The 14,598-nt window shown below is 49.5% G+C and overlaps 1 protein-coding gene and 1 long non-coding RNA gene across 2 annotated transcripts in view; one reads left to right on the forward strand and one right to left on the reverse strand.

Annotated features, from left to right (window-relative positions):
- Positions 1-8,024, reverse strand: part of ZC3H4 (zinc finger CCCH-type containing 4) — a 41,055-nt gene extending 33,031 nt beyond the window's left edge. Inside the window, exons 1-2 of the mRNA XM_026481976.4 lie at positions 7,608-8,024; positions 7,319-7,484 (exon numbers count right to left, since the gene is read on the reverse strand). Coding sequence (XP_026337761.2) covers positions 7,319-7,479 — 161 coding nt within the window. The 5' untranslated portion in view covers positions 7,480-7,484; positions 7,608-8,024. The remainder of the gene's footprint in view (positions 1-7,318; positions 7,485-7,607) is intronic.
- A 53-nt stretch (positions 8,025-8,077) lies between these two features.
- Positions 8,078-13,912, forward strand: LOC130544142 (uncharacterized). The gene is made up of 2 exons (XR_008960160.1): positions 8,078-8,364; positions 10,091-13,912. It is a non-coding gene; the product is annotated as an uncharacterized LOC130544142 (long non-coding RNA).
- The last annotated feature ends 686 nt before the right edge of the window (positions 13,913-14,598 follow it).

Consider the following 14,598-nt stretch of genomic DNA (forward strand, 5'->3'; position numbering starts at 1 on the left):
GAACCAAGTGTTACTCACGTCTGGCCCCAGCTCCCTGGGGTCGGGCCCTAACAGGGATGTGTTAGCTGCGCTCCGCTTCCACACTGGCTTCAAGAAGTCTCCAGTTACTTCTGATAAATGAAAAGCCCTTCCATTTAAAGGTTCAAAAGCCCAGGCTTGGGCCTCTACGTGCGCTGGAAGGAGTGGAACACAGGGCTGACGGAGCTGCACCAGGTCACCGAGGGACAGCACACCCCCCCACCCTCTCGGAGGCCTACCTTTTTCTCTTAAAGTAATCTCTACACCCGAGGTGGGGCTCGAACGCACCACCCCGAGATCAAGTGATGCATGCTCTACTGACTGGGCCAGCCAGTCCGGACCGACTTTAAAGGCAATGCCTGCATTCCCTTTCGTGCTTTCCCACCCACCACCACTACCACCACAACAAAATCATGGCAGCTGCCGCGCGGGCAGTAGGCGCATCAGAGCAGTGCACGAGGGCCAGCAACCTTCTTCTTTAAAGGGCTGAAAAATAAATATGGGCTTTGAGGGCCATAGAGTCTCTGTCCCAACTACTCAACTCTGCTGTTCATCACAAAAGCAGCCACAGACCATATAAATTAATGGGCGTGGCTATGTTCCAATAAAACTTTACTTGGAATTAAAAAAAAAAAAGCCAGGCGGGCAGGCTTTGATCGGAGAGCCACAGGCTGTGTGTCGTCCCCCCCCCCACCAGCAGTGGCTTTTAAACTTTGACCTTGACCCACATCTCCTCCTTTACATTTCTCTCAAACAAGTTTCCCAGAGCGGCTTTAAAACTCCACCGTACTCTGCTTTTTTCTCTCCTCTCAAATCCTTTCTTTGTTTTTCAAATGCAGGAGAGAAATCAATAGATGGGACTTCATGTCCTACTAATGGCTGCACACTGCAGTCTGAAAACGTCAGCTCCAGGACGGCATTTGGGTAGAGAGCGTGGGTCTGGGTACAGGCTGCCGGGGTTCTAACTCTGTCTCCACACTCCCTAGCTTTGTGACCTTGGACAAGTGACTTCGTTTCTGTTTCAAATTCTCAGTGTAGGGCTGGGGTGAGCTACCACACACGAAGCACTCCGAAGGTCCCTGGCAGGCGATCTCTGCCCTTCATACACTGCACAAAAGACCCTGTCACACCTTTGGGGAGACTAGCAATGACTCACGAGTCCCGTACGACCGGCCTGAGTCCCACATGACCGGCCTGAGTCCCACGTCCGCGCCGTTCGCTGCTCCCCACCATCTCTCTACCACAAGAGGACCGACCCTGGCTTAGAGCGAACAAACCGAATCCACACCCTCTAGGCTTTACGCTTCCGGAGTTTACGGTTTCTAGGACCCCTGGCAGGGACAACAGGGACGAGGGAACTGGCGGACCTGCCTGGTACCTGGGATCCAGCCACTCAGGCTCACCTTGCAGTTCCCTTCTAAGGCAGCTAGTGCGCAGTTAGGTATCCAGAGCTGCCACAGGGGCAGCAAAGCCCTGACCGTGGCCAGAGCTGCAGGTGTCAAACATGGGGAGGAAACCCGAGGCCTGCTGCAGGCAGTGACAACCTTTGCCCATATCTAAATAAAGTGCTTAAGAGAGAACTCCCTGCACACTCTGAAAACTTTCCTGCTCCAAGAAAAGCACGGGACGAGCCTGACTGCTCAATGAAAAAAACCTTTAACTGACTCAGCCAAATTACCAAGGGGCAGGGGAATCGGGCACCAGGACAGGTCTTGCTCCTTTCTCAAGACTCTGGAGAATGTAGGTAAAGGACTTGTTTCAGGTGGTGTGACCAGTCAGCGGTGGGTTAGGCGCTACAGCGCTGCTTTCTCAGCCCTCGGGAGGCCTACCACGGTCGTAGCAAGACTCAGATCCTAATTGCCAAAGATGAACACGGGAAGGTCGTCAGCACAAGCTCGAGATGCCGTGACTACGCTGGCATCTGTAATAAGGACATCGAGAGCAAGCAAGACAGGCCTTAAGATGGCTTCCACAGAGTTTCCACCCCGACCTGCTCCCTGCAATTAAAGACACTGACCAGAAACCTACGAGGTAGAAGATAAATTGACTTCTCCCAAAAACACAGATGTTATGCTTACTTCTGTTTACATACCAGACTATAAATTCTATTTCGTGTTTTCGCTAGTAGGGATAGCAAGAAGATAAAGAAACCGAGGTTTGCTGAATGCCAGGCATTGTGTAGGCGTCCTGTTTATGCCCACCTGACCGCATTGACCCTGAGAAACGGGCATTATGCTCAGTGCCCACTGCAGGGAGAGCCAGGCCCGAACACAACCTTATCTGTCTCCAAAGGCCACACTGTTCCTTCCTATCCTGCTGCCACCTCCGACGTTCAGAAGATGTCACCACTTGCCTTACAAATAGGGAGCTGAGTCACCAACTCACAGATACAAATTCACACACACACACACACACACAAAGTACGAGAAGGATTCTCTACCCTGAGCAATGTGGCCAAGGGAAGCAAACTACGCTCCCAGCAAATATCCTGTATTGGAATAAAAAATTATTCCAATAGCAGGATGAGACTAAGCGTACACCACCCGAGGGGCCATGTCTTCGTTTTGTCATCAGCTGATCGAGGCAGAATGTAGAAACCACCCACGTAACCCCCCGTCAGTACTAAGAAACCCTGCGCCCTGCCTCCGGGACTGCCATCTTCAGTAACCATCAGAGCAAAATCGCTGCGCAGCAAAGACGAGGCCGATACACTTGGAAAGCCAAATCCAGGAAAATCTGGCTCCCCGCAGACAGTCCCAGTTTTACCTTGGACTTCACCAAATGAACTTTAGAGGCCCACCCAAACAGGCAGCTTTCCCACTCTCTCCAGTAGGTTTTAATTATGAAACTGGCCTCAAATCATTGATTCTGACGAGACTCCCGCCACCGACGAGCAGACTGCTCCTCGGGATGCCTGAATCAACCTCTTAAATGCCAACTACCAGGAACCCCAGAAACCAGCCCTTCGTCTCCTACTGTGGCAGGAGCTATGTTGCCAAGGTATGGGCAAGCACCTTGCTTAGAAACTCAGCCGTTCACTTACTGTTTGCTCGGAATCACTCTGCCACTCAACTTCCTACCCTGGGTCAGAACCCATCGCTCTGGTACTAGACAGGGTCCACAGGGACCAAAAAGCAGGTTCTCTGGAACATGGCTGGACCTAGAGCTATCCAAGAGGCTTGGATATAATTAGCGATTTTCACCACACACGTATTTGCCGTAACTGCATCTGGCTTATAGGAGGTGGTTCTAGGGACTTAATAGCCACAAAAACCTAGCGGAGGGGAAGAGCAGATAAGGCCACCCTGAGACATCCATTCCTCCCCTACTGGGGCAGGGAAAAGATCTAAGAGAAAGGAGCAGAGGTGGAGGCATTATTTAAGGATAAATTACTAAACCGGCTCAATATGAAATTGTCTACATTCAACTGGATTGAAACAAACTGAGAGTCAACCATTCAGCTCTAACGTGCCAGGGAGGCTAACGGGTAGGAAAGCCTTCAGTTCCACAGGTGCAAAACAGTCCCCCCTTGGGATCAGCCTTCCTGCCTAAGCGAAAGCCACGGGAGCGCCCTTCTAGAAGAGCTGGCTGTACTTAAAAATCTTGGCTTGTCAAGAATCAAAAACTTAACCTTCCGAGCAAATCGAAACCCCATCTGGGAGATAGGACAGTGTCTGAATCAGAAAGCCCTGGTGGGGGAATCCTAGTTTTCTTTTGAAGAACGAATTTGAGGAGAGTAAAAAATAAAGGGGTTTCAGAACAGAATATCCGTATTTTCATGGTCATAACTGGTTGTACTTCTACTGGGATATTTTAATTTGCTTTCTGATTAAACCTCTCCCCAGAGAATACAACAATTTTAAAGACTGCAAGTGTCTAAGAGGTGCTGTTAAATCAGGGATTCTGAGTGACACCCTTTTTTTTTTTCTTTTTTTTGCAACATCCATTAATTTGAATTTTAACTAGTACTGGTACATCAGTTTAGGGGGGGAAAAAAAGGCAGTACTGTGACATTTCAAAAACAAAGACCATCGAAGTACAGTTTGACATAATTACTGGGGCTTCTTGGGTTTTCATGGGAGGAGAGTCCTTTGAGAACGAAAAAACAATAAACCCTTGTGTTGATATGCCTGAGTACTTTTTAAAATGTTTGGGGAAATACTTTAAAGCTCAATGAATGACTGTGAAAATGTTCACTTACAAAAGAAATCCCATTTCCTCCACACTTCATTTTCAAGTAAAGTTAAACAAGCATCCTTCGACAACTTAGTCGCTCTCGACACTTGCAAGGTTCACCTGTTAGCATCCAGTTTCTGCACTTGGCTCCTGGAGGAGGAATTTCACCAAGGAGGGAAAACTTCAAATAAATGCAATTCATTTTCGGCTGACCCTGTGCACTGGATGGTGTGTTAAGTTTGTGCTTCAGACTTTTTTTTTTTTTTTTTTTTTGCAGGATACCGTACTGTGTGGATGCTTTTTCCTCCCACAACTGATTTTACATACCTAAGATCACCGCTTCACAGCAGTTAGGTTGTGAGTATATGGAGAGAAAGAATAAAACCAGTGGCCCACTGAATTGCAGTTTGCGGTTCCTCATCCCAACGTGAGTGAACTTTTTTTTCTCCTAAGAATGGAAAAAAAGGAAACAGGATCTTTCGGAGGGGAAAACTGGGCTGTGTGTTATAAAAAGTTTTCTCTACCAAAGTACATCAGGGACCAAAAGTGGGCAAGACGGAAAATGGAACTTCAACGTGTTTTGTCTTTTAACGGAAGAACTTATGCTTGTAAAACACATCAGAAGTACAGTGTTTGGTTCTGCAAGTCATTTCTGTTGCTGTTTTTATCTTGTATGTGTGGGGAGGGCAGGGGGCTGGAGGAAGTGTTCTCTCCACCATGACTGGGCGTGTTTGCATCAACTTTTCACGGTCAGGCATGTGCTTTCGAACAAAGGAACAGTGGAGACAGGGAGAGGAGATTGGGGCTTGACACGCTTTACAGATTTGGTGCTTAAACAGTACTTTACAAATGACTTGCTTAATTTAAACGTCCATCACCGTAAGAGACATTGGAGTAAAAGGAGCAAATTGGATCTACTTGAACCACAATCTTTTTTGGGGGTGGGGGTGGGGGGGGGGAGAACCTTAACTCGAATGCAAGTATCATAAACCAAATTCAGTTAACCTCGTCTCCTACAAATGGACCTGAAGTATCCACTTTCTTCAAAGATGAAGGCTGGAGACAAAGCAATGGACTGAAACGGAGAGGGATACCAAGGGCTTGAAAACATATGGGCCTTTTACATAAGTTTTTGTCATGTTACAGTAACGCTTTTTTTTCCTTTGAGAAAACTGTGTACGACAAATTAAAAAAATTAAAGATCGAAAGGATGTGCAAGTCTTAAAGGGCTCAACTGGGTTTAGAATCCTGATTCGAACATATAAATTCACTCAAGCATCACTTTGGTCTAAAGGCAGGAGGAAGGCAGGCAGGAAAGGGACAAAAAGAGGGAGATAATTGAATTACTCAATAAAAGAGGCTACTTACCATCCCAACCCATTGTAAGACATACACTTCTGACATAAGAGAACTCCTTAGAGGTCGAATAAAGCGTGTAAGCACCTTTGAGTAATGCACCTGCCCCCAAGAGGGGGCCCGGAAGCCCAACGTGGGCTTAGCGCACAGACCTTTGCTAATCTGTTTATTTCCTTGAACTGGAGGCAGGCTGCGATGGGCTGCGATTCCCAGGACGATACATTTAATTAGAACAAAACAGAAAACAAAAAAAAAAATTTTGTAAAAGCTCACCAAACTGCTGCACTTGTGTCTCTGAATGTGGGTGGCATTTCTTTTAAAAGGCAAAGTATGGTCTGTGAAGGAGAAAGGGAAAAGGGGAGGTGGAAGTGGGGAGAAGGGGCCGTGGTGCCTGGCAAGGAAGCCCTAGCTAAGACCCCTATCTACGGGAGGGTCCTCAAGCGACTCCCCAGCCCGGGCTGCTGTGGGGCAGCCATCTGTCCAGCGCGATCTCTTCCCCTCCCCACCCCCACTCCTCCTCAGAATGCCTTTCCTGCCGGTGGAAAACCTCCTTCCATTTCCAAATCCACTCTCTGGACACCTCTTCCCCTGCCCCACCAGGAAAGGGAGGGCAAACCCTGCACCCCAACCCTCTGCTGGAGCAAGGGAAACAGGGGCCCCAACCTCACCCTGAAACGCGCCGGGCTGGCGCCTTTATCACCCTCCAGAGAAGGGCGTGGGGCGAACCCATTTCACACTTAATAAAGGGGAAGGGGGGCGCTCCCTTTCACCCCCTGCCAAAGGACAAAAAACCCTTGTTTTCTCTCCCGGAAGGGATGGCGCCCCATTTCAGCCCGAAAGAGGAGGGAACCCCATGAGAAAGAAGAGACCAACTTCCTCTCCCCTCCAAGGCAGGGAAACCAAACCTCGCCCCCCCCCACCCCGCCAAAAACGCATCACCTACCTACGAAAAATCAGAGGACCCCTGCCTTTTAGGAAAAACACGGGGAAGGGGCTTCTCCCCAGAGGAGGCAGGGGCTTCCATCGAAGGGGCTAAAGATCCGCCCCCCCACACCAATTTTGCCCTCTAGGGTATAGCTAGGAAGCACCTCCCGCCAAAAAAAAAAAAAAAAGTGCGAGTGCCCCCACCCAAGGACCCCCCCCCGCTAAAAGGATGGAGAAAAAACTGAACGAACCCCCACTTTCTGCCTAAGAAAACTAGGGTACCTCTCCAAGTAGGGCAGGGCACACCTCCCCCAGGAGAAAGGATACTGCCAGGAGCTGGGAGACCCCCAACTCCAACCCCCTAAGAGCGGGGCTACTGCTCGAGATCCCCCCCACCAAAAGGGTCCGGGAGCCCCTCCCCCATCCCCTTCCCCAAAGCCAGGCGACGGGCAGGCGGGCCCATGGCTGCCAGCTCCGGGCGCTGGGGCAGCCAGGACCCCCGTGGGCCTCCGCAGCCCCCCCCCAGCGCCCCCTCCCCAGGGCGGGCGGGCGGGCGCGGGGGTCCGGGGGGCGCCTCCTCACCTTCCCCTCAGCATGGCGCCCAAAAAAGACAGAGCGAGAGCGAGGGAGAGCGGGCGAGCGCCGCGAGGGGGGGGAAACGCATGAGGCCGGGAGAGAAAGCAAGCGAGAAAGAGCGAGCGAGCGAGAGACACCCACCGACCCCGCCCTTCCTCCTCCTCCTCCTCCTCCTCCGCGGCCCGGCCCAACATGGCGGCCGCCCCCCTTCCTCCTCCTCCTCTTCCTCCCCCCGGGGACGCTGCCCCGGCCGGGCCGGGGGCCTGACCTGTCGTCAGGGAGCGGGAGGCGGTGGTGGAGGAGGTGCGGGGTGGCCGGGCAGGCGTCGGGGGAACACGGAGGAGGCGAAGGCGTTGATGGCGGCGGCGGCGATGGCGGCTGCGGCGACTCTGATGGTGGCGGCGGGGGGGTCCCGGGCGCGGCCTCCATAGTTCCTTTGGGGGGGAGGGGATGTTAATGCACGAAAAAGGACTGCTTGGGCGTGGCGGGAGGGGCACACTTCAGCTCTGAGGGCTCCTGATAGGAATGGGTATATATTTTTTCGGTTTCGGAATCACCTCTGCGCCGACCTCCGCGTAGGCCGCGCGGCCTAGGCCTCGGCGGGCCGCTCGCCGCTTTTCTCCGCAGCCCGCCCCTGGGGTCACTCGCTCACGGGCGCGGGGCCCTCATCGGGGCGAGAGCCCCCACACACACCTCCCCCGCGGGCCCGGAGGTGGGGGACCCGGGGGACACGGACACTGGTGGGTGGTTGGGTGTAATTAGCGCGGGCCGCGCGCGATGGAGCAAGCGAGGGGGGAGGGGAGAAGAGGAGAGCGAGCGAGGGGGGTTAAAAAAAAGGATTTTAGGGAGAGAGGAAACGGGCCGCGGAGACGGGCCGACTGTCTGTCTGTCTGCCCGCTCTAGGTGCCCCGGCTGCTCGGCCCCCGCCGCAGTCAGAAATTCACACAAAATGGCGGCTCGGCCCAGAGGAGCCGAGAGGCTGAGGCGGGAGGAAGGGCGAGGTGGGAGGGGGAACTGGGAGGCGGAGGCGGAGGCTGCGTCACGTGGAGGAGAGGGGCATAGGCCCTCTCCCGAAGGGCGACGGAAAGAGCCGAAGGGAGAGAGTGAGGCCGAGGCAAGGCGGAAAAAGCCGAGAGTAGCTGAGCGGGAGACGGGGGGAGGCGGAAAGAGCCGAAGGTGATGATGGGGGTGTGGCTAAAGGATGGATGGAAAGCCGCGGGAGCCGGAGATAGCCGAAGCGGACAGGGACGGAGTTGGAGGGGAGAAAAACAAGGAACTGAGACGATCCGGAAGGAGCCGAAGGCGGTGTCCGAGGTGAGTGGCAGGAGGCGGAACCAGCCGAAAGAGGGATTGAGACGGAAAAGGCCGAAAGGCGGGGCTCGGGAGGCGATTAGCAGAGTAAAAGAGTGGGAAATTCGCCCGAGAGCAAGCGAACCAGAAATTGCCAGATTAAGGGAAGGCGGGAAGAGCCGAAAGTTTTAGGTGGGAGAATGGGAAGAAAAGGATTCGGGCTACGAAGAGAAAAAAAATAACCGAAAGCTGGAGGCCGGGTGCCGTGAGTTGTAGGTTTCCGGAGTAAGGGAGGATCGAGCCGAGCCGGCCCGGAGCTGACGTCATTAGAGACCTCGGTCGGTGACGTCACTGGGGCGGTGCGAAAGGGGCGGGCCTTGGTACTTCCTCCAGGAAGTTTCAGAACTTAGAGCGTGGTGCCGGGAAGGCTCTCAACAAAAATGCTTCACAAGGGAGCGATTGACCGGGTTCAAACTGTGCAAACGTAAAGCCCTTTGACCCTCGCAGCTATACTAGGAGGAATTACTACTCCCATTTAGTGGACGCAGACTGAATCCTGGTGTTTAAATAATTGTCTCAAAATCATAGTATTAACCATAGAGCCTCAAGAATTTTGATCAGTGCTGGCATTCCATTGCCTCCTGCAAAAATTCGTTCAGTCCTATTTAAGTCCAAGGATCTTTGTTAAGTGCTTTTATGAGCTCCTTGAACAATGCCAAGCTCTGTGATGGGCGATGGGAACAGTTTCTACCTTCCTGGAGCTTAAAAACCGATAATGACCAAAGGCGGGGGGGGTGGGTGGACAACGACCTGGTAATTAAAAGGGAGCCTCTATTAATGTGGAGGGGAGGGGGCGCCCAGGGGGGGTTGTTCAAGTTGAGATAGGAAGGAGAAGAGAAAGTTCCAGGCGGAGGAAATAGCTTATTTCAGACATGGCCAAGGGAAGGACGATTTGGGTTCCAGGAAAAAAAAAAAAAAAAACCCTCAACCGGTGTGAAAGATAAATCTGGAGGTGAAGGCACCCAGTCACTTCCTGGTATATTAACCCTACCAAAAAAAAATGTCCCAAACCTTTTTGGGACTTAAGCCTTTTGTAAGAATAATTTACAGCCTCCTTCAGTGAGGTAATTCTATTTCCTGATAAAAATATTTAAGCCGTGGGTGCCTGGGTGGCTCAGTCAGTTAAGCGTCTGCCTTTGGGGTCCCAGGGTCCTGAGATCAAGTCCCACATCCGGCTCCCCTTGCTCTGCGGCGATCCTGCTTCTCCCTCTTCTTCTCCCTCTCCCTCTGCTGCTGCTCCTGCTTGTGCTCTCTTTCTGTGAAATAAAGAAAACCTTTAAAAAATATATTTAAGCCGTTTTTGAGTGAATTTTGGTGGTATGAAATTTGTTCTGGGAAACTGGTGGTGGTCCACCCACTTGACAGCTGACTGCCTGCCAGTCAAGACTCACAATGTTCAATCTTTTCTTCTGGATCTAGTGTCTAATTTCATGATGGTTATTTAACCATTCTCTTCCCCCATCAAGTGTCCTTACCAAGAATAAATTTCTCATTCACCCACAAGAGATCTTTTTTTTCCGCCTTGCATGCATGACTGTAATAAAATGTTGGCACAATGCTTTTAACGAAATTGTCCAGAAGTTTTCTTTAACGCAAGACTAGTAGAGCAGGGCTATAAGAATGGAAAAGAAAATACTGCAAATCGTCCTTCCTCTTCTGTGCCTTGATTTCTGAACCCCGTGTATTCTAGCTATGGATGAAACAACACTTGTGGAGACCTTGGACCGCATGGAGGACAGGACCCCGTCCTTTCAAGCTGTGGTCACCAGCTGGTGCCATCTCTGAAGCTTCAGCAGGCCATTCCAGAATTCTAGAGGGCCATCTCCTTTTGGGTAATGAAGAAAATGAGAGGGACACCAGGGTGGCTCAGTCGGTGAAGCGTCTGCCTTAGGCTCAGGTCATGATCCCAGGGTCTTGGGATCAGGTCCCGCATTGGGGCTCTCTGCTTAGCTGGGAGTCAGCTGCTCCCTCTGCCTCTCCCCCACCCAGGCTTGTGCCCGCTTGCTCTCTCTCACTCACTTTCTCTCTCAAATAAATAAAATCTTAAAAAAAAGAAGAAAGAAAAAATGAGAACATCTGCAAATCCCATGAGGCAGGAAGATTCTCCATGCCTTTTCAGTGTCCTACTAGAACGCTGTCTAAAATTGTCAAGCCCTTCTGACATTCTAGATGTCACTTTTTAAAAAATGTATTTGAGAGAGAGCAGAGAGCACAAGTTGGGGGGGGTGTCAAAGGGAGAGACAGGGAGCCTATTGCGGGGCTCGATGCCAGGCTCTATCCCAAGACCCTGGGATCATGACCTGAGCCAAAGGCAGACCCTTCATCGACTGAGCCACCCAGGCGCCCCTCTAGATGTCACTTTGACTTACTATTTGTTGATGAAGGTCTAGACTCTGAAAAGTTAAGGAGGACTCTCAAGTTTCAAATGGTTTTTGTCTCGCAGAAAAGACAACCTTGAATGATATTTAATCAGTTTTGTATCAAACTTTCCAACCTAATTCCTGCATTCTTTTTTTTTTTTTTTTTAAGATTTATTTATTTGAGAAAGCACATGTGCACACACACACAAGTTGGGGAAGGGGCAGAAGGAGAGGAAGGGGAAGAATTTCAGGCAGACTCCCCGCTGAGCACAGAACCCAATACAAGGCTGGTTCTCATGACCCTGAGATCCTGACCTGAGCGGAAAGCAAGAATCAGACACTCAACCGACTGAGCCACCCAGGCGCCCCTCCAGCATTCTTTTTTATGTTGTCTGTACATACCCACTTCTCATCTCCAGCTTGAACCAGCTGTATTTTTCTGCTGGTTCCCTCATGAATGACTTTATTCATATCCTTTAATACCCTTTGTAGTAAACCAGTAGTCTAGTAGGTAAACTGTTTTCCTGAGTTCTGCTGAGCCACTCTAGCAAGTTAATGGAACCAGAAGAGGTCGTGGGAACCCTCCTATTTATAGCCAGTCAATCAGAAGTGCTTCCACTTCAAGGCCGAGGCTGGGGGTGGGCTGTCTTAATGACAACAAGCTCTTAACCTGTGGGATCGCCTGCTAACTCCAGGGAGATAGTAGCAGCACGGAATTGCAGTGTGGAACTTCAGCCGGTATCCCCCAGTTGCAGAACTGCTTGCTGTAAGAAAACCTCCAAGCATTTGGTGACAGGAGTACAGAAGTATAGAGCTTTAGAGTAGAGGAGAAACATAGTATCTCCCTTAGAACCAGTTTGGAAGGGGTGCCTGGCTGGCTCAGTGGGAAAAGCGTCTGACTACTGATCTGGGGGTAATGAGTTCAGGCCCCACATTGGGTGTAGAGATAACCTAAAAATGAAATCTTTAAAAAAGGTGGGGGGCGGCACCTAGATGACTCAGATGGTTAAGCGTCTGCCTTTGGTTGAGGTCATGATCTCTAGGTCCTCGGATTGGGTCCTGGGATCGAGTTCCGCATTGGCCTCCCTGCTGTCTGCTTCTCCTTCTCCCTCTGCCTCTCCCCCCTGTTCATGCTCTTTCTCTCTCTCAAATGAATAATCTTAAAAAAAACCCACAAAAAACACTTGGGAAGATGGCTTGGCAGTATAAACTACAGCTGAAAATAAGCCTGCCTTATGATTTAACAATTCCACCCAAAAGTATATATCTAACAAATATGTACCAAAAGGCATGAACAAGAATGTTCACAGCAGCACTAATAAAAAAAAAATAGTCCCTAATTGGGAACTACTTAAATGCCCATCAGTAGGAGAACAGTCACATAAAGTGTAGTATATTTGTCACTTTTGAGAACCCCTGGATGACTGGATTAAAGACCAAATGGCAGTCCTTTGCAATACACCTTGGGCAATACATCTAGAGAAACTTCTCTTGCATGCGGCCCTAGCGGCCTTAGAGCTTTCTTGGCTGATGAGTGAGAGAAAATCTCCCACCCTTGATACAAGTTGCCTCTGAAATTCCAAGAGACAGGGTGCCTGGGTGGCTCTGTCGGTTAAGCAACTGCCTTTGGCTCAGGTCATGATCCCAGAGTCCTGGGATCGAGCCCCACATCGGGCTCCCTGCTCAGTGGAGAGCCTGTTTCTCCCTCTCCTTCTACTGCTCCCCCTGCTTGTGTGCTCTCTATCAAATAAATAAAGACTTAAAAAAAAAATTCCAAGAGAGCCACCAAACAATGTGGATTTTTCTGTGTGTGTATATGTGTGTGTGTGTGTGTGTGTGTGTGTAGTGGTGGTGGGGAGCAGAGGACAGTTGCAAGTTTTAGCAACTTGCCCTGTATTTTAGGAAAGAAAATATCCCCCAAATAACAAAATTCTTCCTCTGGACCTCCAAAATGTCTCTAAGCTTGGCAGATCCTTGTGTTTTTCTGAGATGAAATCTGTGATGGCCCTACGTCTGACCAACGCTTCCCTGGTACCTGTTTCTATTCTGGGAACATCAATATTCTGGCCAAGGATTTTATTTTTTTAGTTATAGGGGAAGCTCTAGGGTGTGTTCTTTACACCGTGAATAAGGGGAGCTTTACAGAGAAGTCATCACACCACGTGGAAGAAACACCAGAAACTGACTCCAGCCTCTGGAAATAACTAGAGAAGAAAGGAGGAGACTATTGACCAAAGAGAGGCATTATGGTATGTGGGATCTTGCTGACTGCCAACCCAATAGCTATTTCCTGTTTCTTCCTAATGCAACCCTGGATTTATTGGGAAATGGGGAGGGGGCTGGTAATGAAGGCCAGGCTAGAGCATTGGTCCACTTGGTTCTCGAGGAAATGATGTCGCCCCCTAGAGGACATTTTGGGAATTATCGTGGGAAATTTGTTTTTATTTTTGGGTTGTCAACTGGTTCCCGAGAGGACAGTATTGCTCCCTTGAGGGCGTTTTGGAAGTTTGTGGGGACTTTTCTGGGCATCACAATAATGAGGGGGCTGTTACTGGCTCTAGAGAACAGGGGCTAATGAACAAAATTAGTGGTAGTTTTTAAATAATGGAAAGAGCTATTTATACTGTTATATTAAACTGTAATGCTGAACTTTTCCAGTTTTGGAATTATGTGCATAGCAAAGTCATGGCAGACCTGGGAATTTACGAGATGTATATTACCACATTTGGGGTAATGAAAATGTGTTGGAACTAGAAAGAGGGGGTGGTTGCACAGCCTGGTGAATGTACTGAACGCCATCAAATTGTTCACTTTATTTATTTTTTCTTAAGAGAGAGAGAGCAGGGGAGGAGGAGAGGGAAAGGGAGAGAGAGGCTCCATGCCCAACGCAGAGCCGATGCAGGGCTTGATCCCAGGACCCTGAGATCATGACCCCAGCTGAAAGCAAGAGTCAAAAGCTTAACCCACTGAGCCACCCAGGCACTTCTGTTCGCTTTAAAATGGTTAATTTTAGGGGCGCCTGGCTCACTCAGTTGGTAGAACGTGCAACCCTTGATTTCAGGGTCGTGAGTTCAAGCACACATTGGGTGTAGGTTTGCTTGAATAAACAAACTTAAAAAAAAAAAACTTAAATAAAATGGTTACTTTTAAGTTATGTGAATTTCTTCTTTTATGCGAATTTTATTTAATACAAAAAGTTTTTAAAAACATGTATACCCCCAAATTTGAGAATATACCATTACATTAAATTTTCTCAATAAGCTTTAGGAAAGTATAAGGGGGGGGAGTGGGAAAAGGGACCCTTTCAGGGGCACCTGGGTGGCTCCGTCGTTAAGCGTCTGCCTTTGGCTCAGGTCATGATCCCAGAGTCCTGGGATCGAGTCCTTCATCGGGCTCCCTGCTCCGCTGGGAGCCTGCTTCTTCCTCTCCCACTCCCCCTGCTTGTGTTCCCTCTCTGGCTGGCTGTCTCTCTCTGTCAAATAAATAAATAAAATCTTTGGGAAAAAGAAAAAAAGGAAAAGGGACTCTTTTAGATGTTTAATGAGTCTAGAAGAGCAGGGGAAAGTAATTTATAGGGCAGGTTGCTTGATTTTGAGGGCTCTTTCCACAAAGTGATCATTTTACAAAAGTTACTGCATTCTCACAAGGAATAGATCAGGTCACTCCCTAACCAATTAGAAATGACTACATGCCATGGATCTTCAGGGTCATTTCAAGGTCAGTATATTAACTAATAAATCATTTAATGCAAAGGATCAGTCTTAGCCCTTCAAAATAGTTTGACTCCCTTTATTTTTATTTCTATGATACATGCACATTTTGCTTAAAAATATAAGAC

The sequence above is a fragment of the Ursus arctos genome, unplaced genomic scaffold (assembly GCF_023065955.2).
Source record: "Ursus arctos isolate Adak ecotype North America unplaced genomic scaffold, UrsArc2.0 scaffold_19, whole genome shotgun sequence".
In the NCBI taxonomy this organism is placed as follows: domain Eukaryota; kingdom Metazoa; phylum Chordata; class Mammalia; order Carnivora; family Ursidae; genus Ursus; species Ursus arctos.